Source organism: Pipra filicauda, unplaced genomic scaffold (assembly GCF_003945595.2).
Source record: "Pipra filicauda isolate LSUMZ 115617 unplaced genomic scaffold, ASM394559v2 scaffold3_size10097308_pilon, whole genome shotgun sequence".
NCBI classification, from domain to species: domain Eukaryota; kingdom Metazoa; phylum Chordata; class Aves; order Passeriformes; family Pipridae; genus Pipra; species Pipra filicauda.
The window spans coordinates 9,182,762-9,210,222 of record NW_024104532.1 but is presented as its reverse complement, the minus strand read 5'-3'; the positions used below and the strand labels follow the sequence as shown (position 1 = coordinate 9,210,222).

General features: G+C 41.5%; 1 protein-coding gene across 1 annotated transcript; it reads left to right on the top strand.

Annotated features, from left to right (window-relative positions):
- The first annotated feature begins 208 nt into the window (after positions 1-208).
- LCP2 (lymphocyte cytosolic protein 2) lies at positions 209-27,280 on the top strand. Its single transcript, XM_039385251.1, has 21 exons — positions 209-380; positions 3,082-3,144; positions 4,287-4,333; positions 10,502-10,567; positions 11,411-11,442; positions 12,850-12,884; positions 13,952-14,156; positions 14,562-14,662; positions 15,876-15,945; positions 16,146-16,229; positions 17,008-17,033; positions 17,115-17,134; positions 17,241-17,345; positions 18,253-18,283; positions 18,897-18,909; positions 19,686-19,806; positions 22,711-22,760; positions 23,590-23,693; positions 24,535-24,612; positions 26,187-26,342; positions 27,013-27,280. Exons 1-21 carry the CDS (start codon positions 303-305, stop codon positions 27,133-27,135), a joined length of 1,608 nt encoding a protein of 535 aa, XP_039241185.1. The 5' UTR covers positions 209-302; the 3' UTR covers positions 27,136-27,280.
- Positions 27,281-27,461: the final 181 nt, after the last annotated feature.

Here is a 27,461-nt window from a genome sequence, read left to right as displayed (position 1 = left end):
TTCTCACCACTTTGCTGTGCTTCCTTGTTTACTTATTTATGTTCAGAGAAAGGAAGTGGTGAGGCTGACTGGCTGCAACTTTTCTGAGAAGAGACCATTTTGTGTCAGAGGAAGCAGCATCTCTCTCTGGAACGTCCTAACAACGGAGCTCTGAAGCAGAAAGGGCAGGTCTTTGGCAGAACCAGCCGGGCAAGGAACTCCTGGACAGGCTGGGAGGGCTCACACAGAGGGAATCCATGGCTGGTTCATTGATAGCACTGCTATGAACACTCTCTGAGCACCCAGAGGAGGAAAAACTCACCATGGACCTGCGGAACATTCCCTACCGCTCGGACGTGGTGACCTGGAACGCGGATGACCTGGCAGAGTATTTTAGGACGGTGAGTTTAACTGGGGTTTTGCCTTCGTGTGACCCAGGAGGAAGCTCCTGTGACATTGCCTGTGCCAGATTTAGGTCTTTGACAACGGGCACAGCTTGCAGCCGCACCGAAAGCAAAACCGCTGTCGGATAAAAAAGCTGAGCCAAACTGGGCAGTGAAATCTATAAATGAAGCTTGAAAGTGCTTTTTAAATTGGGTATAAGAGAAACTGGTGGCTTTACACTTTGCAGCTACGTTATTGCTTGTTGGTGTAACATTAACAGCTGTGGAAGGCATTAAGGTGTGAAGATTACAAGTTTTCTGTGGCATCATCAATGATTTTCAGAAGAGAGCTTTTTTTCCCCCAAATTGCTCCACGTCACAAATGAGCCTCAATGTCTTTGCTAATGGCATCCATGGCTGGACTTGTAAAACCTTGGGACACTTTGGGCTTCATTTTGGGATCACGTGAAGTTTATTTTTTCAGCAGCTCCTATAACTCTATAAAGAGATTTTTATCTGGGGGAGTTGAGGCAAGTTTGACACTAGAATGCAAAACTGAAGCAGATCAAACACAGAGAAGTAAAATTGCCAGCTACTTACAAACCCCTAATTTTAGCGGGCAGGGGTTGGTGGCACAGGAAAGTGAAACCAAAAACTGGAGATGGAACAGATGAGATCATTATCAACAGGTAACTTCAGACAAATACGAAAAACATTACAACTCTGATGCAGTGAGGGGGGTTATATCCCCATTTCCAAGAAATTAAGAAGGGAAGTGGCTTCCTGAAAGAGCTGATCTTGATATTCTGAACAGAGATAAACGGGTTAACTGTCAGTTCTACCATAAGTGAATGGACGTGGTTACATTTATTGTTTAGTAGCTGTCTTTTACTGATTGAGATACCCCCCAGGACAGAGATAATCTTGGCATTCCACATTTGGAGAAGTGAATCAGGGCACAAGCTGCTTTAAATCATCTAAGAAATCTGGGTAAGACAACAATGTCAGCCTAATTCAGGCTAATTCACCTCTCATAAGGGACCAGATCTCCCCCGATAAACTCATATAATTTCCTTCACACATATCACTAAAATTTATCAAAGGCCAGGATTCAACTCCAAGAGGAAAAAGCATTTTTTTCTCCTTCTCAAATAAGCTAATTGTGGAATAATATTCAAAGGACAATCATCTTCCAATTTTCTATCACCTGACGTGATTTACTCATGACACAGGGTACGATTTTCATCAGTTCATTGTTGGCTTACTCCTTCACATGAGCAAAACTCAGCCAGCACACCCATCAGGAATTTATGTGACAATACTGTGATGCATTAGGGCATGAATAAAGTCCTCACTGTCTGTCAAATACAAACTCTTCATTCTTATCAATAATAACATCTAATTCATCATTCTAGGTGTGCTAACTTAAAGCCTGTGTTAAATCAAACCATGCATTCAAAAGAGGGAAGAACCAACAAACCCCCAAATTTTCAAATAATTTCCAAAGTCTTTAATTTTTCTTCTTTTTTTTTTTTTTTTTTAGAAAAAGCAAAAATGTTCATATTTGGAATATCCCAAAGATTATTTTTAATAGCTAGACAGTATTTTCCATCAACTGGTTTAAGAATGAGTTCAGGTCTCAGTCCCAAGTGTTGCAGTTGCTCCCCCTGCACAGACTTGTGCTGACAATGCCATGATAGTGCTTATTGTCTGAAAGAAATTACTCACAGGTTTAAGTCCTCAGCCTGCACAAAATCTTAATCTGTATCCTGAAATATTTAGCAGAGTTGGCTCTTAAAAATATTCTCTCTGCTGTTTAGATGTTTTCAGGATCCATTCTCACACCAAGATTACTCCTTAAACAGAAAAACTGGGATAGAGCTACGAAAGGACAACGTTCCCTGTAAGATGTTCTCTGCTTTAGGGGAATTATCCCAGCAGCACAGGATCATTTGCCTCCATAACTTTCACTAACTAAAGTTTCAGCCTGGACAAGGGCCATTCTTCTGCCTCGAAGCCTCCAAAAATCACTTTGTCTGCCTGCTCTTTGGGTTCCTTCTGCTTTGAACTTGATCAACTTGAAATGGAAAAATGCATTCTAGCCAGACCAAAAATATTAGTTGTGTTCTTATATTGTGCTGTTACTGGTCAAATAAAAAAAAAAAATAAAAAACTTAAGACATCTACTGGAAATGTTTAAAGCTACATAATCAACCTGTACATGACCAGCCCTTGTCCTAAATATTATTGTAAAACAATATTGTGGAAAAGCTTCCCAAATATTATAAGTAATTTCCAGGATTAACAAGTGGGATTTCCATCTGGGATTGGAGGCCTTTCAATCACAACAGTGAATTCTGTGACTAGGGTCAGGCCTTTAGTATTCCAGGTTTTTGCTGTAATTCTTGTTTTCTGCAACTGCTCATCCCCGTCAGTACCAAAATATCCATTTTCTAAATATCTCTTGGGGCCAGGCAACTGTGAGATGGTTGGTAAATGTGAGGAATTACATCTTTCTAAATGGATGAAAAATCCTCAAGTCCACTGAAGAATCTCTGCCATAAAAATCCATGTTTGTGGAACCAAACGAGCCATTTAGACAGGTCATAACACACAAAAGGGTAGCTCGAAGCATCTACTCAAAGCCAGCCATGTATTTAAGTGTCTCAATTGATACTTACAATTAGGGGTGCAATAATCATCTTCTTTTCATTGACAGCTAAAGTACAAGGACTGTGAGAAAGTCGTGAGAAAGCACAGCATAAATGGACAAAGGTTTCTGGTAAGTGGAGTTATAAAATTCCTTCCTGTAAAATCCCAATCAAGTGACTGTTTTGTCTCCTCCTTATTTTGCACTGGCAGATACAGAGCACTCATATCCCAGGTGGCTACTGAGGTGGAAATTTGGGAAGTACATGCTTTTGCTAAAATCAGCCAGACATCTTGCTTTAAATATGGAAAGCTGGGAACCCAAGCGTGTTGTTCAATATGCATATTTTTTTAGTATTTTTCAAACTGACAAGTTTTAAAACCACAACCTTGTCTTGAATTCATCTCTTCCTTTATAGGAAGTTCTCGTTTTCAAATATTAACTACAGAAGTCCCACATTTGTTAATTGTCCTCTCATACCAAAGAAGACAAAGCCCTGTGCAGAATGACTGGCCTTGCATTGTAATCACTCCTTCATTCCTCTGGAGATAAAATTAGATTTCTTCTGTAGCAACACACAAAATCAGTGAAGTTTAAGAGCATTAAAACCAATAAGCAAAGACCCAGGGGGTTTAAATCAACGTTGTTCCATTGTGATTAGAAACTTATTGTTGCCAGTAAAAAAGATGGAAAGGACCAAACTGTCCCCCATGCTCCAAAGAGAATTTGTGAAGCTTGTAATTAACTAAACAAAACACTGAATTAACTAAGTCCAAAGTTTTCACAAGGCCTGAATGTGCCCTAAAGGTGCTTGTGCTGGAAGAAGAGAAGGGGTGACTGTGCAGGAGCATCAGCAAAGCTCTGGAACAGCTGGGAGTGATCCCAATCCCACTGCTGTGTGATGGTTCAAAGGGGAAGAAACACTCTCCCCCTCCCCATCCCAGTTTCTAGAATGATTTTTCTTAGGTTGCCAAGGCTCCTCTGAAGTCCAAGGAATTTTCCAGCTACATGTCTTGATGTTACAGATCTTAGAACAAAACTCCAGCCAATGGTTCTCTATCTTAAAATTTGCAGTTTTGCCCTGAAACTTTGCAGTCGTGCACAGTCTTGCCTGATTTCACGACACAGACATGAAGGGATTCAATGTATCTACTTCTGAAGTCACTTAAATATTATGTGAATGGTAATTAATGAGCTCTTCTATGCAAACTTCTGTAAGTCTCAGGGTGTTCCGTGGGCAGTTTTGTGATGTGTGCCGTGTGTTTCCTTTTCAGAACATGTCTGAAAACGACATTCAGAAGTTTCCCAAACTCCGAGTGCCGTAAGTAAAGCCAAACCACTTCAATATTTAAAATTATTTCAGCTGGTTTGCAGTGAAAACTCGCAGGAAATATCAGGCAAATGATTTGCAAGCGGTTGGTCAGAGACCCGTTTCTTGGAGTGTGCCGAGAGAAAAAGCAGAATATTCCAAAATAGGAGGAGTGTTGTCATGACTGCTGAAGCACGATGATACCATACAAAAAGGCTGTCTGGGGGATGTTCAAAAGAACTTGTGCATAAGTCCTTTGACTGAGAGCAACTACACAAAGGTTGAACTTTTCTTGCAAGCATTCCCTTTGAAGTGTGATTTAACTGTTCACTGCTTAACTGTTGACTTGGACTCAAAGGGGAAAAAAACAAGTCAGGCACAGTCCACAAGAGTTGAGGAGTTCAAAGGGTTTTCATCATGTGGTTTTTGCTTTAGGTAGGTGTTCAAGATAAATCAGTCTGGAAACATGTGATTGGGTGTTAAACAGCTTTCCTTGGCTCCTTCACGCCTTGAGGAAGTTCTCGATTCATATGAGTACCTTTCAGAGTTTCATGGAAGTTATCAAATGAAGAACAATAATCTCATTAAGCCAATAGTCAGAAACACAGAAATCAGTTTTTTTTCTGATATTTCATGGTGAAAAAAACGAAGGGGGTTATTTTGCTGTGAGTTCTCTGCTATATATTTAAGCTGGAGGTCAGGAGGTTCCTGACCATGAGACACCTGGAGCTCCTCATGGTCTTCTAAAGAAACAAGGAGGTTAAAAAAAAAAGGGAATTCAAGCTTTTCCAACATAGCTGGTTTTTTGTTGCTCATTTTTGATCAGATAGGCAAGGACTTGAACTTGAGAGCCTCAAACATCACAAGTTTCTTAAAATCAGATCTATATTTTCACACAATAGATATCCCAATAACAGGGATTGGTGGGGTATGATGTGTTAGGAAGGGGGTCCAGATGTTATGAAAAAAAATGCCCTGATGTCTCAGAATTTTTGAACTCACTGTCTATTAAAAGCAACATTTAACAATGTTACTGATACTGAGAGACCAGATTGTGAAAAACTCATTTTACCCTCCTGTAAAGCACATTGCTTGTAATTCTCTGATATTTTGTCCCTCCTTAACAGTCCTTTGGCAAAATAGCCTCATGTTCTTATTGTTTGAGCTTACAATTTTGAGAACTTTTGGTGATTTCCCTTCAAATTCCTGAGTCAAAAGTGGTCAGAGGGTGTTCTAATAACCCTCCCACACAAGAGATATTGATGCCATAGGTGAAGACATAAAATGATATCTATCAATGTGGAGTTTCTCCTGTCTCCTCATCTGTCCCAACAATGCTTTGAAAATTTGATTTTCCCAGTCCATTTACCTTGTAAAAGAAAATGAACAGCCTTTTCTAGTGAGGTTTTTTGGGTTTCTGAATGAGAACTTGAAAGAATAAGAGCTTTAAAAGAAGAGTGAAGCTTGGTGCACAACTCGAGGAACTGAATAAATAAGTAAAATCATTAAATCTGAAGGAAAGCTCTGGAACTAAGGCCCCTGTTCTCAGATTTCTCCACACTTACAAACAAGGAAAAAAATTCACTAGATTATTGTGAATATACCTGCAAAAAGGGTGGTGTCATGGGGAGTCCTCCATGTAAAGCCACTGTTTAAAACAAGACTTTAGAGCTGTAATAGGGAAGAGAACTGGTTCCCACAAAAAAAAAAACCCAAACCAAAACAACAACCAAACCAACAACAGTGACAACAACAACAACAACAACAACAGTACCACCAAGAAAAAACAAACAAATGAACAAAAAATCAATTCAAAAGGGAAAAAAAAAAAACCCAAGCTGCCAAAACCCAAAACAAAACCCCAGGATAAAATTCATGGGTAGAAGAACCTGCCATTTATTTTACCATTAGTTTCATTACTCCAGAACCTCCCCATTCTCACCCAAACAGAAAGTCCTTGCTGTTGATTTCCACTAGAACATATTCACAGTTTTCTTTTCTGTCATAATACAAACCTCAACTAGGAGGAAGAGTTTTTCTACAAGCTGAAAGAGCATCAGCATATTATAGTTACAGTGCCTGATATTTAAGAGCAGCGCTGAAATCTGAGCACATTCTGCAAAAAAAGCTTCATTTAAATAGCAAATGTTACACTCCCAGTGCTGGCCAGTGAGGAAATGAATAAAAGGTCCTTGTAGAAGAGGTTGTTCCTGTAGCTTTAGCAGGGTTTGACTGAGCTGCAGGGCTGAGAACAGAACCCAGCACTGCAACCATGCAAGGTTTGCAAACCACAGCCTCCCTCTGCACAGACCTCCCGAGCTGGGTGTGTGGTTTTAATAGAAAATTATGTTTGAGCAAACCTGCTGCTCAGATCCTGAATAGCACTGTGTCATTATTTGGGGATGATTCTGTGGCTTTTAAGGAGACAAAGCAGCTAAGAGTTGCCATTGCAGAGTATGACAGGTCATTTCCTGAAGCTAATTAAAAAACTCCACAGTCTTGTGTTATTACTAAGAGACTTATTAATTTGGAAGTTAATCTCCACCAGCCCTGTCACGGGTGCACATCTTCACAAAACTTTTGGCTTGTTTTTAAAAACCAAATGAAGCAAAGACAAGGATTTAAGCACTGTTTTGAAAATTAAAATCCTTAAAATGTTTAGAATTCTCCATTAAAAGGGCTGAACTCTTCGCAGAAAACTTTGCTAGGAAAATCAGTATTTTAATACCATTCAGTTAAAAGACACAACTGAAGCCTCACAAACAACACACATTGTCCTGAAAGAGTGAGAGGGACATTGGTTAAACTGGGAGAGGATATGGCATATTCTACACAGAGCAGGCGTGGAATATCTGCCCTAAGCTTTAAATGAAACTCAGACCTAATCATGAAGGTGTTATTAATGTTTTGATAATAAATCTAATGAAACAAGAAGCCAATATACAGCTTAAGAGACATATAAAGTTTTCCTGTTGCTCATTAACACTATTGGCAGTCACAGAGGGTCATAAAGGTTTCAACTTGTGGATAACAAATGTGAGTCTTGAAAAATATTTTAAAGCTCATTCAGAATTCAACAGAATGTGCCTTACTTAATGTGGTCAGAATTAATGAAGAAGAAAAAGCAAAGATCTCATTAAAAATTAAAAATAATTCTGGTGGTTGTTTGATACATGATATAAACACTGAAGCTGGTCTTTGCCACTCCTATTGTTTCCTGTCTTAGAGGAAAGATTTCCAGGTTTTCAGGAGGTCAAGGCAGGCTGTTGATCCCTTTGACTGTTCTGTGTCAAGCTGCTGGTCAACCTGAAATTTGGAATTTTCAGCCTTGCTCAGAAAGCCACAGGCCATAACACCCAGACTATATCCTATAGCACTCAAAACTGTATCCCACAGCACTCAAAACTATGTCCCACAGCTCTCCTGAAAATTTCCAGCGACAGGAAGAGCATCACTGCACTCCTGGCATGTGCCAGCTCAGTCAGTGAGCTGAGCTCTGAGTGGGGCACGTTCAGAGCCTACAAACATTGCACAGTCTGAAAGTTGTGCTACTTCCAGAAGAGTCGAAGTTCAAACCAAAAAAAATTAAGGAATCTGTGCAGCCTTTCTCTTTTTAAATGAGAAAATTTGAGTTTTCTCTTTTTAAATTCCCTCAGCTGGGATGCCAAAGGTTGTTGCAAGGTTTAGAACATAGCTGATAATCAGTTTTAAAGCCAATGTAACACATTACATCTGCCCAACAGACTCTTCTCAAAAGCCAAACCAACGACTTTTATCACCAACTAAGCTCTTGACAGGGCTCAGTATGTAACTATGCAACTTCCTGGCCCTGAGGACTTTGTATTCTATCTCTCCTACCCATCTTAAATCCTTTATCCCAACACACATAAAGTGGACCTTACTCCTGACACCAGGATCTGCAGCTAAGTGCACAAAAGCCATTTTTGGAGGGCAGCTTTGGGGGCTGGCTGTGTGGGTTTCTTTAAGCTTCAACTTCCTGCCAGTTTTAAGTTTAGCAACTGGTGGAGGAGGTAGAAAGAGAAGTCTGAGTAACATTTTCTGCAAGTGCTGTTGCCTTATCCTCTGCCATCATCCACTCCCACAGCTCGGAGAGCACTGTGGTTTTGGTACTTCCTTCCCCCCATGGCGACACACTCAGTGCCCCAGCCTCCTGTAATAATGTTACTTGTGAAGTGTCACCCTCCTGAAATTCTCCTCCTTCTAATAACCCCTCTGAGCCATTGCTTTGGAGCATTTCAAATAAGCTTGAAGCTGTATTTTAAGTAGCAAATGGTTAATTTTTTTTTTAAAACGAGCAAGTTTTTCCTGTCGCCTTTTCCTCAAAAACCAGTGGGTGTAAACCCCCGCAGCAGGCAGTCCAGGTTTAGTCCACAAAGCTTCCAAAGACTCAGCTCTTATTCACATCCAGGGAAGTCTGAACGAAAAGAATTATTATCTCTAAAAGCATTGATCTTCATTTTATTTCTTCAGCTAAAAAACCCCTAAATATAATGAAAGATCCTCCCTCTACCTCTTCTACAAGACAGAACAAGCCACACACAAGTTCCATAATCCCCTTCTTGACCAAAGCATTGGTGCACACAGAGCACTGCTCAGCCCAGAAGGTTTCCTGCTGGCTCACACAGAATTTATTGTTCACACAGCAACTTCCTCACCCCCTGCAGCAGAAGGAAATTCCTGAGCTGGTTCCACGGCAAAGAAGAGCAAGAGGAGCCCTGTGTCTATAACCTGGCATTTTTCTTGCTCTATACAATTTGCTTGGGTAGCAATGTCAGATTTAGACGGTTGTAATCCTTCTGAAATTATTGACACTTGTGTGTATTTCAAAAGGGGCGAGTAGGACAATATTGGCTTCAAATCAGAAGATTGCAAAGCACTGCCTTAAAAAAACAACCCCAAACTACATTATTCCTCTGTATTTTCATACTTGGATCCTTCAGTACATATCCTCAACTCCTCACCCTCGTCTGCCTCCTTTTCAGACCTGAAATGGCTTGGGTTTATTGGCTTGTTTTTAACCTTACATTGCTTGAAAGCTTGTCTGCCTCCTGTCCCAGCCCACAAGAGCAGTTACACATGAAAGATGCACAAATTAGGTCATTTGGAAAAAAACTAGGGGGACTGTTATTGCTGAGCAGCAGAAAAAGTCAGAAAAGGAGAAGAAAAACAAAATAGAGTGGAAACTGCCTGGCCACAAACAAATATTTTACAATATTGGTATCAAGTTTGATTGACCCAATCTGAGACATTGGGAAAGAATTGTACATTAAGAAGGAAGTCAGGATTTTACAGAATTCAGAACCTGAGGCAAACAGACATGTTAAGTTCCTGATTTTTTTTTTTTCATACTGCTTTTATTTCCAACAATTACTGCCTCTGACAGACCTAAACAACATTTCTAACCGGTTGTATGTAAACAATCCGCTTTGGCTGTCACAGGACTTCCTTGGTCAGACATTCCTCAAACAAAGAAATAAGGAGAACTGAGAACCAGAGCGTGGCTCATCATAAGCTTTCTTAGAAGCAGAATTATCATAGAGGAAAACTTCTTTACTGCCCTCTCAGTGGAGATAATCCTGTGAATGTCAGTAATGACTGTCCTGTACCCTCAGAGACTCTCTCAGGGACTCATTTAATATCAGAATTCCCAATCCTAGATATCTGGGCTGGCTGGGGGTGCCCTGGAGGGATCCTGGATTAAGTATAACTTGGTTGCAGAGGAAGGAACACAAAAAGACTGGAGAGGACACAGGGTATATTTAATCCCTACTTTTGTAACCCTAAACTCTGTTTCCTGAAGTATTACTTGATTTTTCCACCCAAAATCCGACAGATGTCGTGGCCATTATTTCAAGCAGTGTTCTGATGTCTGTAACACCCAGAGATTCTGAGGCTTCCTGGCTTTAAGGTGAATTTTTAAACGTGGCACAGTAACATGGGCTTTTATCTGGGTAAAAAAAGTCTGTTTTTCGATTGGATGTGCTGTGGTGCTACTTTGCAATAAGACGGTAAAGTCAGTGTTCTTACCACATAATAAACAATTTAGTTTTAATTTAGTAAATACTGAGGGAAAGCAGCTGAGAAAATGACTTGGCTGCTTTGACAAGTGACAGGTTTCGAGGAGTTTTTTTAAACTGTTTTTGTGTTTCTTTTAAATAGAATCGTAAGTAAATTAAGTCAAGAAATAAACAAAAACGAAGGGAGGCTCTCTTTCCTTTCAAAATGGTAAGTAAAACAATTCGGTTTTCTTTTTCAAAGCTTTCAGACAGATATTTTATTACCTAAAATAAAGCTCTGTTTAGTTAATATCAGCTGTGAAGAAAAGCAAAACCTGAGCCCATGAACACCTCAGGTGCTTCTGTCCTGTCCAGAACAGGTAACATGCACATTTCATACAATTTTCCACCCCGAGCACATCAATCTTTAGGAAGCCTACAAAGTCCAGGCACATATTATTGCACTAATAAATCATTAATGCATTTCACAGACTATACATCATTACAACTTCTAATTCTTAATGACTTGTCACTGAATAGAATATTCCTGCAATAGAAAAGGAGCAAAAATTGCAAGAACATTGCATGAGAAAAGAACAATTTGTGTTCCTACACGATGAAAACCCAAGTCCACTCTACATAACATAGTTTTGCATTGTCTGATCACATGATTTTACACCTTTCCATTAACTGGAGTCCAAAACTTGAATTGAAAACCATAAAAACATTTCTCACTGTTACAAATATTTGTGAACTTGACTTTCAACACCTTGATCTGAATTAGTAAAGAAAGCTTCTGTTTTCAGGACTGGGCCCCTGATAAATGTATTTACTGATTCTCTTTGCTTCAAAGCACTTGACCTCTGACTTGAATTCTTTTCCAGACAGTTTAGTTACAGTAGGTTCCTGTATGTGAAATATGAAATAATGTGGTTTTGGCATTTTGAACAGAGTTAAACTCATCCAGATAAGCTTCATTCTACTGTTGTAGCTAAATATTCTAAAAATAAAAGCATCAAATATTTGAGAATTGCAAAGAGAAGGAATTTACTTTTTTGTGTCTTTGTTGTAGGGCCCAAACACAAAGAAGTCCTGAAAACCCAGGTAAGTGTGTACTGGCAGAGAGCCTCTGACAACAATAAGTGTTAAAAAATTTTAAACAAGAAGTTTTTAAAATATTAAGTTAATACTTTCAGGGCAGAGTCCATTGAGGGGAGTGGGGGTGGGAGCCAAAATTCCAAACCAACAAATAGAAATATGAGAGCATAAAGGAGTTTAAGAAAAGATTAAGGAGCAGATACAGGAGAACAAGCAAGAAAAAGTTCTTTTAAGAAGAAAAGGTGGTGAAGGAAGGCAAGAGCAGAGACATTTACAGGAGAATGCCCAAACTGTCTTTCTTTAACCCAATGCTCAGTATCAGTGTTTATATATCTCTGTTCCAACACCTCTGCCCCTGACCTCACTCCCAGCAGGACACACTGTTGGAGAGGGAAAATGAAATTAAAAAGCCTTCTGCTCTGAGAGCTAAAATAGTCTTAAACAAAGGGATGGACAGGAAGCTGAACAGGAGCCAGAGTGTGCCCAGGGGGACAAGAAGGCCAATGGATCCTGTCCTGGCTCAGGAACAGGGTGGCCAACAGGTCCAGGGAAGTGATTCTTCCCCTGGACTCAGCGCTGGTGAGGCCACCCCTGGAGTGCTGTGTCCAGCTCTGGGCCCTCAGCTCAGGAAGGACATGGAGGGGCTGGAGCAGGGCCAGAGGAGAGCAACGAGGCTGGGGAAGAGACTGGAGCACAAGTGCTGTGAGGAGAGGCTGAGGGAGCTGGGGGGGCTCAGCCTGGAGAAGAGGAGGCTCAGGGGGGACCTTCTGGCTCTGCAACTCCCTGACAGGAGGGGGGAGCCAGGGGGGGGTTTGGTCTCTTCTCCCAGGCAACCATCAGCAAGACAAGAGGGCTGGGTCTTAAGCTGTGCCAGGGGAGGTTTAGGATATCAGGAAGAAATTCTTCCAGAGAGGGTAATCAGCCATTGGAATGGGCTGCCCAGGGAAGTGGTGGATTCTCTGTCCCTGGAGATTTTTAAGATAAGACTGGATGTGGCATCAGTGCCATGGGCTGGGAACCACGGCGGGGTTGGATCAAGGGTTGGACTTGATGATCTCGGAGGTCCCTTCCAACCCAGCTGAATCTGTGATTCTATGATTCTATGATAAGAAGCCTGGGCTCATTCTGAAGGCATTCTGCTTCAAATTGTATTTAGAACTGGAAGTGCAGGACAAACTTGAAGTGCCAGCACAGAAATCATCTCCCCCAAGGGGGCTTTGCTCTTGGTTTGCAGTCAGAGTGTCATTCCCAGCACCCTCCATGGCTGCTGGGCTGCCTTTGAAACACCAGCTCGTTCCTGTGACCTTCTACTGAGGTTCAGAGCTCACCTGGGGTTCCTTGTGTCCTTTTTTTTGTCGAGTTATTCCATCTTTCTGCACACTAAGAAGTCTGTGGCTCTGCTTCTTTCCGCAGGGTACGCTCAGGATGATGGGGGCTGGTCTTCATTTGTGAGTATTGGCACTGACAAACCCCCCTGGTTCAATGCCTTGTCTGCTCAGCTCCCAGAGAACCCCACCTGAATTTTATTTACCCATTTCAAGCTCTTAAAAGAGGTGGCCAGTAAATGAAATGTTGCTGTGTTTTTCAGTGGCAAATCCTTGCCATTTTACTCTTTAGAGTTGATCTGCTGATGAATAATTTGTTTTAATCCAAGCAGACTGCAAAAGTTCCTTTTGCCTCTTGGCATTTTAGCAAACATCATTACACCTCAGCTGCTGATGCACAGGCTGGGTTCATGAAGATCTCTAAAGTTAACCAGTGCTAATTTTTTTTAAAAAATGGAGAGACATTTCAAAAAAAACCAAACCCAAACCACTTGTTACTTTGTTCACAAGAGATTTGCTGCTATTTTAGGAGAATGGAAGATGAAAATATTCTCCTACAGAGCACTTGGGCTCTGTGCCAATACAGAGGGCTCTGGGAATTTGCAGCCAAGACACCAATGGAGTGTTTTTTTCTGGTGGGCACAGATATGTGCACTGACCACACTGGCACAGTGATCTCACGAGCTCCTGCGAGTCCCACCGAGCTGGTTTGGGTCTGGCCAGTGGAGGACACCAAGATCTAAATCAAAGATCTCATTTTTCCTGAAGCATTTTTAAGAGCTGGCTTGCAGGCTGTAGAATACGTGTTAGTCAGCAAGAATGGACATCAACAGGCATCAGCTGCTGCTCCAGTGTGTTTTTGGGAACACTGGATCGTGTGTTCCAGTGGAGCCTTGTCCCCAAACAAAGGCACTGTGCATTTCAGTGAGCTCTCACCTTATCCTGACCCTCCACTGCACTGCTATAAAATCATACTTGTGTCCTCTCTGAAGCTGTTCAGTGCTCCCTCCATTAATATCAGTGTTACCTCCTTTCCCCATTTCCTTTCAATGGAATTTTTTCCCTCAGACTCGTTGTAAAACCTTGAGGTCCTCCAGAGGGAAAAATACCACAGGGAAAGGCCACAAGGAAACTGCCCTGGAGTGTTCAGTGCTCTGTTGCAGCCCCCACTTTTTATGCTCATTTGCCAGGAGGATGAGGATGATGATGACTATGAAAGCCCTGATGAAGACCAGGAGAAGGAAGACGAGGCTGACTATGAATCCCCAACAGAAGAACCTGGAGAGGCAGAACATGACAGTGATGGCTACGAGCCCCCTCCATCCAACAATGATGAAGCCCATCACAATGTCATATTTCCTGCCAAGTCACTTCCAAGCAACACTGATTATATAGGTAATTACTGAAAATGAAGTGCTGCCAATGATTTGTAAATTCTGTTTTCATGCGTTACCAGCCACGTTTTGGGTGGCTGGTCGTGGGATGTAGAAGGTTCTGTGGAAGGTGCAAACCTACCATTGAGACTGGCTGGTGTTTCACACAGTCACTGAACTGCAGGGCATGGCAATAAATACTGTGCCAACAGACTGGCAGAGGAGTCACCAGCACAGGGACAGATGGGCTGTAACTCCCAGCACTGCACTGATCATAAATCAGCTGCCAATGACATCCTACAGCAATGTCTTTAGGATCTATTAAGCATCCAGGTTCTTGCAAGGGCTCTTTGCCCTAAGGATCTAATAGGTATTAAATGACCAAACTCTGTGTAGGTGTTTAGTTTGGGATTTTTGTTTTCTTTAGACAGACCTTCAACAACCAGATCATCACATCAGCCTCCAGTGCCGCCCCAGAGACCTGGCCCGTCCCCAGGACCAGCCCCATTTGGGGCAAGAGGTGCTTCTGTATGTTCCTTTCCTAATGTTTTACCTATTTCCCATGCCAGTAACTTTTTAAAAGTCCAAATGTAATGCTGTTTTTAATCAGCTACTGTACGTAGAGGGAGAATTTCAGCCATCAAAACAGATTTGAGCTCTGTTCCAGGGTGACTGTTTTTCCAAGAAATTAAATTTCTTGGGACAAATATGTTAAATTACTTGGGTAGTATATTTTATTACTTGGGTGTTTCCTACACTGGAAATTTATACCTACTTGTGAATGTCTGTAACATATAAATTATATATTTGTAAGAGATGCCTCTGCTTCTTTAGTGATATTTGTAAAATAAAAAAAAGGTTAATTCTTCCCAATCTATTCATGCAGCAGTTGTCCAGTTGAATTAAAACCACATAGAAGTGTGAGAGACTGTACAATGAGAACCTTGATTACCCAGATTTGACTCCTTTAATTTTTTTTGCTGCTGTGAATCCTTCAAAACTGAAAGCTCTTGTGCTGTTGACAGCTGGCACTATAATAAGTTCAATGTTTGCCAGGAGAGATGTGCATTAGACCTACCATGTACACAAGGTAATTCTAGGATGTGATAGAAGGATTTTTGGCCTGACCCAGTGACATAGTTCATATGTAGAAAACACAGAGGACTATTGGGTGTCCTGAGCTCTCAAAAGTGTCCTAAACTCAGGCTGAGGATGAGCTTTGGAAGGCAGGTGTCTGGAGAAATCCGGGTTTGGCTGCTGACAACAAAATGCTGTTTGACCCCAGCTCTCCCAGGAGCAGAGAACAGCCCGTTCTCCCCCTGCCTCAGTCACCAGTCAGTGACTTATTACATATTTCTCCTCTTCAAATGCACATCCACTCCTTTCAACACATTTACAAACCCAACACCTGCTGCCCTGGAGGGGCAAACCCACAGCAGTGCTGTTGAAGCTCCTGTTTCTTTCCTTTGGCAATAAACACGATCCTCCCCCAAAATACAGCCCGCTGGAGTATCCCTTGCGAGGCAAAACAGGTGGAAGCAATTCTGCATCCAACAAGAAGCCAAGCACGTGGGGCATTCCTCAGGAGAGCCCCTGGCTCCTGTCCTTTTGCAGGGAGCTGGGATCTGCTGTGCTGCACAGGCACGGGGACGGGCAGATGTGTGTGCTGGGGTTAACACACTGAAACTAAAACAGAAAGGTGAGGACAACATTTTAACCACATGTGAAATATCTGTTTCAGCTGCCAGCTTTCCCTCCTCCACCGAGCAACAACGACCTGGGGAGAGACAGGAACATGAAGCCTTTGAAATGTAAGTAGAGCTGGTGCTGTCCTTGTAAAGCTTTTCCCGTGGGCTGTGGAGCTCCTGCCTCCATCTCCTCACTTCCACTCTCTTCTACTCTCACACAGAAGCCTCTCTTGTTATTCTAAGTCCCACCAGTTCATGGCTGCACAAAATAAAGATATATTAACCTATCCCAGCACATTGTCTCACACAGCTGTTGTGTTTAGCCCCAGCTCCTTCTATAGACAGAAGCACAAAGCCCTCCCTGGACCGCCTTGCTCCCCCCTTTGAAAGAGAGAGCCCAGCAGCAGGTCAGTGTTTGCTTTATTAATATAAATGTGATTGTTTTAATTACTGAAAATTATCACTTTGTATATAATTGATGCAAAAGATCAAGGCTCAACCAGATGTGCTCTAATCCAGTCCCAGGCAAGGTAATCTGTTTGTGAATAAATGTTGTGAGCAGGACTTGTAAAGTGAGGGAGAAATTGTGTTTAGAAAACAGCAACCCAAGGTCAGACAGGTGAACAGAAAGACTTGATGAGATCCCTGTGCAACAGAGGTTTGGGGTGACACTTAAGTGAATGAACAAGGAGATATTTAGCAGGTTAAAGGAGAAATAGAGAGCTAACTCTGCACACACTACTGGGTGTAAGGTTGCAACTTAAACAGACTTAAAAGAATGCTGAGAACTAGTAAGACATAAAAGAAAAATTACATTTGTTTCAGACCTGAAAACCACATTACACAAAGAATCTGAAGATATGACTCTATGATTTTTATTTATTGTCTGAACTCTTTCATCTGTTTTACAATGGCAGAAAAGTATCCAGTAATTGAAAGCTGAACCCTAGAAAATATGATTGTAAAACATGCCACCTTGAAAATGGTTAAATATGCCTTTAAAAAGAGATATTGCAATTTTGCCATCACTCACAAAGCCAGAATGTTTTTCTGCTTTACATCTCAGGAGGCTGAGGGCTTCAACTTACAAAATTAACTTCCAACTGTTCAAAACTCACAGGTTTCATAGACAGCTTGATTAATTAGCTTTCATTTTTTCTAAATGTAAGCTTTTACTATTTTCAGGGAAGAAGCCAAGCATTCCTGAAAAGGTAAGATATTTTTTTTTTGGTGCTTATTGATGTTTTTTGCCTGTTTTGACACACATTCAACTTCTCCTTGTTGTTTTCCAGCCTCTGGTTTCACAGCTAAGGTAAGAGTTTTTCCTCTGGAAATGGTCCTCTCAGTGCCAATATTCCCCAGTTAGTTCTCAATAAGCAGCTTTTTGCCTTTATTTCATCATCTTGCTCCTGCTTTAGGTCCCTGGGGGAACAGCTGGCAATGATGCCCAAACCTCCTGTCCCACCAAGTGACAGATATGAAAGAGGCAACCCCCCTCCCTTAAGGAAGCAAAGCCCTGGAAAGTAAGTGCTCATTTCACTGGAATTTAATGAAGGATAAATTAAATTTAACAAAGATATGGACAAGCAACTCAAGGTGGTACAATTTACAGGTCCTGCCTGACAGCAGGGGCTGTGGATATTAAAGATTTTGGCTGATGGATGTATTAAACTGCAGGAAAGTGTGAATGCAGGAAAACCTCTCTCTCCTGTCCTGTCTGAAACAGCCCCAGCACACGGGGCAGGACTCACTGCCAAGCTGGGCAAAGAAATCCATGATCCCTGTTTTTTCCACCAGCTCAGGTTCTTGCTCTAGGGAACGTTATTTCATGAGTTCAATTGCTGGGTTTTTTTAAGTGTTAGAAAAAGAAACCTTTACTTAGCCTGCAAACCTCCTTCTTAGTAGCCAGTCACATTCTCCAGCAGAACTAGATCATTCTCCAGCATTTTATAGGTAAACTGGGGGCTGGACACTGGGACTGAGCTTAAAACAAGTTAAGAAAGTAACTGAGGTCTGCTAATCAGCCAGGATAATTTATCAGAGAAACAAAGATAAAAACGAGATCATTCATCAGAGAAACAAAGCCTGGAAGTCTAATGCTGAGCTCCAGCAATGTTGCCAGGTATTAGAAGTGAGTTCAAGACTTGAAGACTAATGTTTCATCATTGCAAAAACTCGTTTTAAGCTCTAATCTCATAATCAATGCATCAGTTTTCCTTGTTGATCGACTCAAGCTGGGCTAAGGACAAGCGTGATGCCTTAGATTAGGGTTGAAATTAGAATTTTAGATGTTTTTATGAGGAAAAAAAAAAGGTTTGGCATTCACTGGGCCTTTCAAACTTACTATAAATTCATATTCTAGTTGAAAATGATGCACACGAATGAATGGGTAGTGTTCCACCTGTGATGAGTGTTTTGTTTTCATTTCAGGCAGAGTTGGCCACCACACAAAAAAAATGAAGTAAGTGCAGTCTCAAAGCATATATTTAAAATATATGGACTCCAGTGAAATTAAGTGGCTGTATTAACTAATAATTCTGGACAAGGTAAACTTGTTTCTTTTATCAGTTGTAAAGAACACTCCTGGATCTTTCGCAGCACACGGGGTGTTTTTAAGCAGTTCTTCTGTGTCAAGCTCATATTCCCTGAGTACTTTATCTTAGATAAAGGAAGAATAAAACCAGATTATTTTTTTTATACATATAACATGGGAGAAGTGATTTTGCTTACACTAAATCTGGGGCTTTGGGGGATTTTGTTCAGCTTAAGGTGACCTGAAAGTTTCACTCTCAGTTAACTCTTGAGAGCCTGCACTTGGAGAAATGAGGAAAGTTTGTACCTGCTGAGAGTTTCTGAGTGCTTTGGGTCAAGAGCCATTATGGGACATCCACCACATTGCTTATTTGTAAACAATTAATTAATTAATGAAAGACCTTTAACAATTACTTGGTGTTGCAAGTATTACAGTCCTTGTATAACCAAAATCCACCAACATCCTTGTTTTGTTGTGTAAAATACTCCTAAGAACTCTGCTGTAATATGTTGCTAATGTTTGTTTTCTTTTGGCTCCCCAGGAAGAAGAAGACAGTAAGTATTTCTACAGTGATTTTTCAAGCTTAAGGCCTTTCTTTGCCTTAGTTCTGTTAAAAAAAAAAACCAAAACAACTTAGAGTTGTTTCTTTAGAGCCATTTCAAAAGTCAGGTTGTGTCTGATGCCACTCTCTGTGTAATGTTATTCACTTCCACGAGCAGAAGCAGAACTTCTTTCATGTAACAACAGTATTTGTAATGCTAAATTCTAGAGTTAAGTTGGCAAAGTGACTCCACAGGAGAAGCAGAGGGTTTGACCAGGTCTCTGTGAATTATCACAGCCTCTGAGCCTCCATAAGAAATCTGAGCTGTGCAGAGCTCAGTTACCTGTTCCCTCTTCCTGGAAGTTCAGGTCTGAGGCCACTGCAGAAAGAAAATGTTTTATTTCCTGCCGGGAGAAACCTCACAAAGGAATGGGGTTCAAAAGGTGACTCAAATCTGCTCTTTAGAAGCAATGCAACAGAGAACACTTGGTTCTGCACCACCTTCAGCTCTGCTGCAGGGAAAGCACCTGAACTGTGGCTTATCCAAAACAGAAGTTAGGGAATGTAAGTGTTGCTCAAGCCTGTGCCAGTTTATTTTTCATTTTAAGACTCAATTTGAAGCTCAGCCGACCATCTGAGTTCACAACCTGTGACTGACACATCACGGGCTGTTCACAGGCTGTTTACTCCGGGATGTTTATCCAATTAAGCAGCAGTTATGGGACAGAATTTCTTCGTTTAAGGATGTCCCCCACGAGATTTCAGTTGCCTTCTCTCCCTTCTCCACAGCTGCACCCCAGAGGGCAGTGCCACAGCTGTGCCTGCCCCCCTACAGCTCCAGCTCCCTCCCAGCCAAACCTCTCAAACCTCCACCCAAGCCAGGATCCAACAGCCTGCCTGGGGCAGAAAGGTTGGTTTCTCCCTTGTTTTGTTGTTCCTCTTGGATCTCAATCCCTTGGCAATCCAGCAAATAACACAGTGTGTGGAGCTACAGGGAACTCAGGCACTCAAGGCAACCATGAGGAGTAGTTCCTCCCTTAGGCTGTATCCAGTAAAACAGCCCAAAATTGCACTGAAATACCCCAAAATAGACCCAAATCCACACAGAATCACCCCCGAAATGTCCCAGAAGATCCCAAAATATTCCAAAGTTCCTCAAATCCATCGAAATCCCACAAAAAGTAACCCAAATCCATCGAAATCCCCCAAATCCACACATATACCACCAAAATCCATCGATAGTCACCCAGAATCCTCATAAAATCATCCCCAAAATACCTCCAAATTCCCCAAAATTCAGTCAAAATCCAGTTAAAATCCCAGTAAAATAGCCCAAAATCGCACTGAAGTTCCCCAAAATAGACCCAAATCCACACAGAATCACCCCCAAAATGTCCCAGAAGATCCCAAAATATTCCAAAGTTCCTCAAATTCATCAAAATCCCACAAAAAGCAACCCAAATCCATCAAAATCCCACGAAAATCAACCAAACTCCACACATATACCACCAAAATCCATCGAAAGTCACCCAGAATCCTCGTAAAATCATCCCCAAAATACCTCCAAATTCCCCAAAATCCAGTTAAAATCCCAGTAAAATAGCCCAAAATCGCACTGAAGTTCCCCAAAATAGACCCAAGTCCACACAGAATCACCCCCAAAATATCCCAGGAGATCCCAAAATATTCCTAAATTCCTCAAATCAATCAAAATCAACAAAAATCCACACATATACCACCAAATTCCATTGGAAGTCACCTAAAAGCCACAAAAAATTGTCCCCGGAATATCTCCAAATTCCCCCAAATTCCATCAATATCCCAGTAAAATAGCCCCAAAATTAAAGTACCCCAAAGTAGACCCAAATCCACACAGAATCACCCCCAAAATATCCCAAAATATTCCTAAATTCCTCAAATCCATCAAAATCAATGGAAATCCACACATATACCACCAAGATCCATCAAAAGTCACCCAAAATCCACAAATATACCACCAAAATCCATCAGATTCACCCCAAATCCACACAAAATCGTCCCCAAAATATCTCCAAATTCCCCTCAGTTTTATGGTAAGGAAATATTTTGATTCTTGAGACATCTCTCCCTTATGGATCTGTAGGATCCATAGGAATGAAAAGCGCTTTGGGGAAGGGCTTTCTACAAAAAAATGCTCCATAGTTTTCTCCAAAACTATGCAGGGTGGAGGTCAAAGAGGCCCTTGCACACTCCAGGAGCCCAAGTGCTAAAGCTGTGACCACTAATTCATTTAAAAACTAAAAAAACCCACAACCTCAGTCATCTGGAATTGAATCAGAAAGAATTTCACCAGCCCTTTACTAAGTCTTACCCTAATGGTTGATAATCCCTGTTTAAAATTGTGAACCTGGCTTCAAAATTTTTTCCTGTTTTCAGCCTACAAATATTTAATTGCTCTGTCTTCATTTGCTAGGTGGAGGAGCCCTTAATTAAGTTTTCATTCCTGATAATCTGAATTCTGGGAATCTTAGGCTTTGCTGAGTTAGACCGGGCTCCTTGAGTCCACGTCTGAGGCACATTTTCTAATCTCTGTATTTTTTTTTAATGGCTCTTTGATGAATTCCTCCAATTTGCCATCATTCTCTGGAACTGCTGACACCCCAGCAGAACAAATATTGCAGTAGCAATAGTGAGGTCAAATGAAAATGGAACTGTTCCTATGATGAACACTTCTGGTTATATTCAAACAACATGCCCAGCACTGCTGCAGTGGAGGCCCCCATTTGACAGATTCTCTCCCATTAATCAGGCCATGATGGGGTGTTTTTGTTCTGCAAACATAATTAGCATTTTCATCTCAGAGCCTTTTCAACAGCCCATTTAAGCAGAAGAGAAACATGAACTGTAAAGGACAAAGAGGGCAGGCCTTTTGTCCCCAGAAACAGAAATAATAACAAGCACTGAAGATTGGGACTCAGTTTTGAGAAGTTTTGGGTGTGGGCAGAGGTTGGCAGGGACCTCTGGATGTCACCTGGTCCAAGCCCCAACCCAAACAAGGTCACCTTGACCAGGGTGCCACATCCAGGTGGCATTTGAGTGTCTCCAAGAGCAGAGACAACTCAGCTTTCTTGGCAACCTGCTCCAGTGCTTGGTTGCCCTCACAGTGAAGTGTTTCCCGTTCAGAGGGAGCCTCTGGAGTTTCAGTTTGTGCCCACGGCCTCTGTCTCATCACTGGGCACCACTGACCAGAGCCTGGCTCTCCTTTCAGATGTTTATGAGCTTTAATAAGGGGATCCCTCCCAAGCCTTCTCTTTTCCAGGCTGAACAGCCCCAGCTCCCTCAGCCTTTCCTCACGTGTGGGATGCCTCAGTCCTTTTTGTGGCTGGCCCTTCCCAGCCTGCAACATTAATGAGAAATGGCATTTTCATCAACAACGTTGATGAGTAGTTTTAGAGAAGCCACAAAAAAGATATGACTCTGTGACCCTGGCTATCTGTCAAGGTGTTCCCTGTGCTTCCTGCTTTAGGGGAATAAAGGAGTCATTCCCTGAGAAAACTCAACAAGCTGGAGTACTTTTCTGCATTGATCCCGATCCAAAAGTCTCGGTGGCCATTACTGATTCCCTCTACCTTATTCCCAGATCTGAGCTCCAGGTAAACTTCAAGGGGGATCCACTTACCCAGAGAAGATTAGAAAACCAAAAAGAAGGAGAAAACTTTCCTCATCCTGCACGGGTCATTCTGTAAAACAGGCACAAAGTCCCAATCAGATGTTCAGAGCACAGAAATGTTGCATAGAAATGTATTTATACTGACTACTTTTGTTTTTTAAACAGTGCTAGAAACCTGTCTTCAACTGGCTCACTACCACCTCGCTTACATCCAGGTCTGTATCCTTCATTCCTTCCTTTTTTTTTTTTTTGTAAGAACATGACTGAAAGTTAAAAAGTGGTTTCAGTGGTTTCAGTGCAGTTAATATATAATATTTTTTTTTCTGTGGATGTTTCTGGTTGGGCTGTGAACAGAAAACTATCAAGTTCCTGAAAGGCATCTTGTGCAACTTACTTGGTCTTTTGGGTTTTCTTTCCCACAAAGCTTGGGCTCCCTGCCTGGTTAAACCAGTGTCACAATTTGATATAACCACCTTTTTCAGTCCAGCAAACAGTACTGAGAGCTGAGGTGTGCTAAAACTCTCAGAAAAGGGAGAAAACACTTCCCATGTGAAAACACTGCTTATTTATCTTGTAATAGCAAGTAAAAAATAAAGAAAACTTAGAAATCGATTGTTTTGCAGGTAATTTTTCACCTATGGTAACAGCTGCCAATGTCCTACAGTGACAGTTTTTACTTTCTAATTGCTAAGAAGGCAAAGATTGCATGGAGACAACGTTTCTTCTGTCTCTAAAGAAACCAAGATGCTCTCAACTGAGTAACTGTGGTCCAGAAACTAAAAAGGTGTCACCTCTATTTCAAGTTCATCTGGTCTTATGGAAATGCAAGAGTTCATAAAAGTCCCTGTCTGTGCACCGGGGGGTGAAATTAGGCAGAGAACGTGGTGCTGATGGAGAAACCTGAATCTGATTTCAAATCAACCCCAAACATCTCAGTACCAGGGGGATGGAAACACTCCATGCCCTGTAAAACCAAGATCCTGCACAGATGAAATTATTCTCCTGGCTTGAACGTTTTTTTTTTCTATTTTTCTATCTTTGAAGGCAACAACAGCAGGTCCCCCTCGAGAGGTCCAGCTGATGTGAGACCTCCACTGCCAATCCCCGGCAGACAGACTGTCCACCAAACAAACCCCGAGGAAGATGAGGTACAAAACACTACAAATGCTGTTAAACACAGCAAATTCTCTGGTTTGGAGAGGGAACATCTTTTAGAGTTGTTTTTCTGGGCAGTAGTCGTCCTCAGGTCGCCAATAAGTGCTTTCAGTTTTCTTTTCTGGGTCAAATTTCAACGCCTTGTTTTGTCTTCACCGAAAAAAAACAACAACAGCAAACCCCTGACAGAACAAAACAAGAAAAACACTTGTTTGCTGGATTGCTTGTTTGGCACAATTGCCTTCAACTAATATTACATATTCAGTTCTCCTTCCACAAAAGTTTGATGAGTAAAGAACTCAGCTTTGTAAGTGCATTTTTTGTTTCACATTTCTTTAAATAGAACAAGTCGAGAACAAGCTCCTGGTCATAACGCTGCTGGGCAACCATACGTGTTATATTCACAGGATTTGTAGCATAATGGTCTCAGATGATAGTTAAAAAATGAAAAAAAAAAAATTTTAAAACCAACCAACCAAACAAAAAAAGGCAAAGGATGCCACCGTCCAGGTGGACAAAAGAGAAAATGCCATTTAAAATATTGTACTGAAAATATTTGGAAATATCTGTTTATTTGGCTTAATTGCAGATGTATTATAGTCTGCAATATTTTCAAATTTATCAGAGTGAGCCAATAATTTAAAATCCCTCAGTGCCGCTTCACCAGACTGTAACAAATACCCCGAAACTCGAACCTTCTGAGATTCTGCACATAAACCCAAATATCCCTCACACTGAGATTTCTCTCTGCTTCCCTGTGCGTTGCTCGAATTGCAGACTCAGTCACTGACAGCTGAGTTTCCCTTTTCTCCTCTCCCCCAAACCACCCCTTAGGGCTCCCTGAACAACGAGTGGTACGTGGCCTTTGTGAGCCGGCCCGAGGCAGAGGCAGCTCTTCGGAAAATCAACAAGGTACTCTGGGAATGGCAGGGGTGGGAAATATCCTTCTCCTCAAATTTAAAAAGGGAAAGGGAACTAAACTTTGGGAACAAAGAAACAAGGAAGAATTTCTTCAACGTGTTGGGTCTTTCTCTCACCGAGTTTCCGGGGGAAAAGACCCCTTGGGTTTAAATTTCATACATTTTATAGTTTCACAAAATCCCACCCTTTTCAGATACGTTGTAATGTATTCATCTTTACCTAAAAAGGTTTCTTTTCTCTGAAAAGGGGCTTTTCCTTTTTCCCAACTGGCTGCAAGCCATCCCCTGTCAGAGGTGATGGATCTTTGTTCTCCCAAAGAGAAAAGGAACCTCGTGTACAAAATGGCCCTCAAGGATTTAATTTTTAAGAATTTTCTCATTTCCCTTATCCTGCTGAAAGAGACCCTGATACCCAAGTTCAGGTCTAGGAACCTGGATATCTTACAACTTCATGATATAAATGATATGATATTCATATAAAAACCTGTATTTTTATTTCTCATGCAGGGGATCCTCCCACCCCCTCACGAGGTGTCCTTGTGCTCCCATGGGAGGAGTGCAGGTCAATAAAACAGAGAGGTTGCAGCACCAATGTAGGTGTTCAGAGTGAAGGATTCATCTTGAATCCTTCCCCACAGAAAAGTTTCACACCGGGTCTAAATCACCCACAAAGGCTGTTGTTTGCCAAAATCCAAGAGAACAAATTATGTGTCTCCAGAAAGCAGTTTGACCTTGCCCGTCTTAGGAGGAGTGACTTGTTCTCTGGAAATAGTTTTCTGTCATCAGTGAGGAGTTTGTCCCAAATTCCAATATTTAGGCAGCTTGAATTGATCCCCCCCCTTTCCTAGGCCATACTGACCAGCAAAATGAAGCACAGATTCAGACAGGTGAAACCCAGGCTTATCTGTGCATGTGGAGATAAATTAAAATTATGAATATAAATGAAATACTATTCCATCACTGAGGGAAGTGTGGCTACTCCACTATTGCCATGAGCTGAGGGTGATGTGTACAACGTTCTAATCACTTGGAGTAAGGCCCAGCTTATGGGATCACATTCAGTGCCCTTAAGAAAGGGAATTCAATGGAAGACTTGTCAAGCCAGATCTGAAATGAAGAAAAGCAGAGAGAGAGTGGTACAGTGTCACTGCCTTTGCCTAAATTACGCAGCCACTGTCAGTATTTTAGGCTGTCTGTAAATGCATCACACAGGAACCTTGACTGGTACTCGGCAGAAATGAAATTCTTTTCTGGTTCATGTGATGTCAGGTCTGGCCTTTGATATTTTACTTCCTCCTTTAATGGAATCTCTCCCTCATAGAACATCCTTCCTTCCTTCCCTAAAAATCTGCTTTTGTAACAGGCAGGAAGAGTTAAGTAGCAAATTTGCAAGACAGCACATTTGCTGAATGGCACAAACTCTCTCACGGTGCAGCTTCTCTTGGCAGAAGGAGAAAGATTTCAGAAAGAACAAACGCTTAGAAGGGGTGCTCTAGTGAAGGTTGTTATACTGATCAAACCCAGGAGTGACTCCTATTTGTCATCTGTCATTTTTTCATCTTTCAGGATGGAACATTCCTGGTGAGGGACAGCTCAAGGAAAACTGTCACTCACCCCTATGTGCTGATGGTGCTGTACAGGGACAAAGTGTACAACATCCAGATCCGCTACCAGGAGCAAGAGCACTTGTATCTGTTGGGAACTGGCTTAAAAGGAAAAGAGGTACTGTGTGTTTTCACACTAATTCTCTTCATTGTGAGGGATCTCCTCTCTTATTCCTGACTGTCAGGTTTTCCTGGGGTGGAATTCTTAGAGTTATTCCTGGTAGAATATTGTTAGTGCTGGAAGTAAAATCAGATTCTCCTGTTTGCACTCAGGGAATGAAGAGATAACTTAGAATACGGCCATTAGAAATCCACACACCTGGTTAGGGAATGTTCATTTACCACTAATGCACCAGATGAGGGAAATAAATACAGAGCTGAGAGCAAACTTTACTGTGCTCTCAGACTGGTGGCTCAGCTGCACCAGCAGCTCTGTGTGGATTTACTGGCACCAGTGAGCCCAGTGAGCCTCACACTGCAGCTGTGATTGAGCCAAAACACTCCGAATTTATCTCTTTGAACTTCCAAGTACAGTCATCACATCAAGCAGAATGGCACCATCATGTATTAAACAGACTGCACAAATTAATTATAGCTTGTACACACAGTTATTGAGCTACAGATGATGGCAGGAAGGAGAACAGTTGGTCTGACAGTATTTACTGGACCTTCTGTGTTTTTTGTAAGACTGCTAAATATTTAGAGTTTAAAAAACCCCTTTTGGTTGTACTGATTACTGATAATTCTGACATTTCTGCCATAGCCTTCTCATTTTTTCCATCCCACAGGATTTTTCTTCTGTGGCAGATATCATTGACCACTTCCAAAGGACACCCCTTCTTCTGATTGATGGAAAAGACAGAGGTTCCAGAAACCAGTGCATGTTAAAATATGCTGCAGGACATATTTAAATAAGATCTTAATGAAGATCATGCATTGTATCAAAGCCTAGTGAAGTTTATAAACTTGAAGACACTTCCTTTTTCAGCAAACTAAACTCATGAAGTCATTAAAAATCACCTCATTTCAAGGAAAAAGGATTATGTTATTTTTTAATTATGCCTTAAATGCAGTATGCTTTAAATATGATTTTCCTATGATGTGTTTGTTACTGTCCACTAATCATACAGTACCTGAGAATTTTTTTATTTTCCAAGACGTGTATATCCTCTTGAAATTATTTCCACAGCAAATTGGAGGATCCAGGAGTAAACATGCACACAAATCTCTGCTGTCA

What these genes read in the sequence shown, in the direction of transcription:
- LCP2 (XM_039385251.1), top strand. Translation starts at nt 303, where the DNA reads ATGGACCTGCGGAACATTCCCTACCGCTCGGACGTGGTGACCTGGAAC. An exon ending in TGGCAGAGTATTTTAGGACG is followed by an intron (nt 381 to 3,081) that starts GTGAGTTTAACT and finishes TTTCATTGACAG; the next exon opens with CTAAAGTACAAGGACTGTGA. An exon ending in AAGAGAGAGCCCAGCAGCAG is followed by an intron (nt 16,230 to 17,007) that starts GTCAGTGTTTGC and finishes TACTATTTTCAG; the next exon opens with GGAAGAAGCCAAGCATTCCT.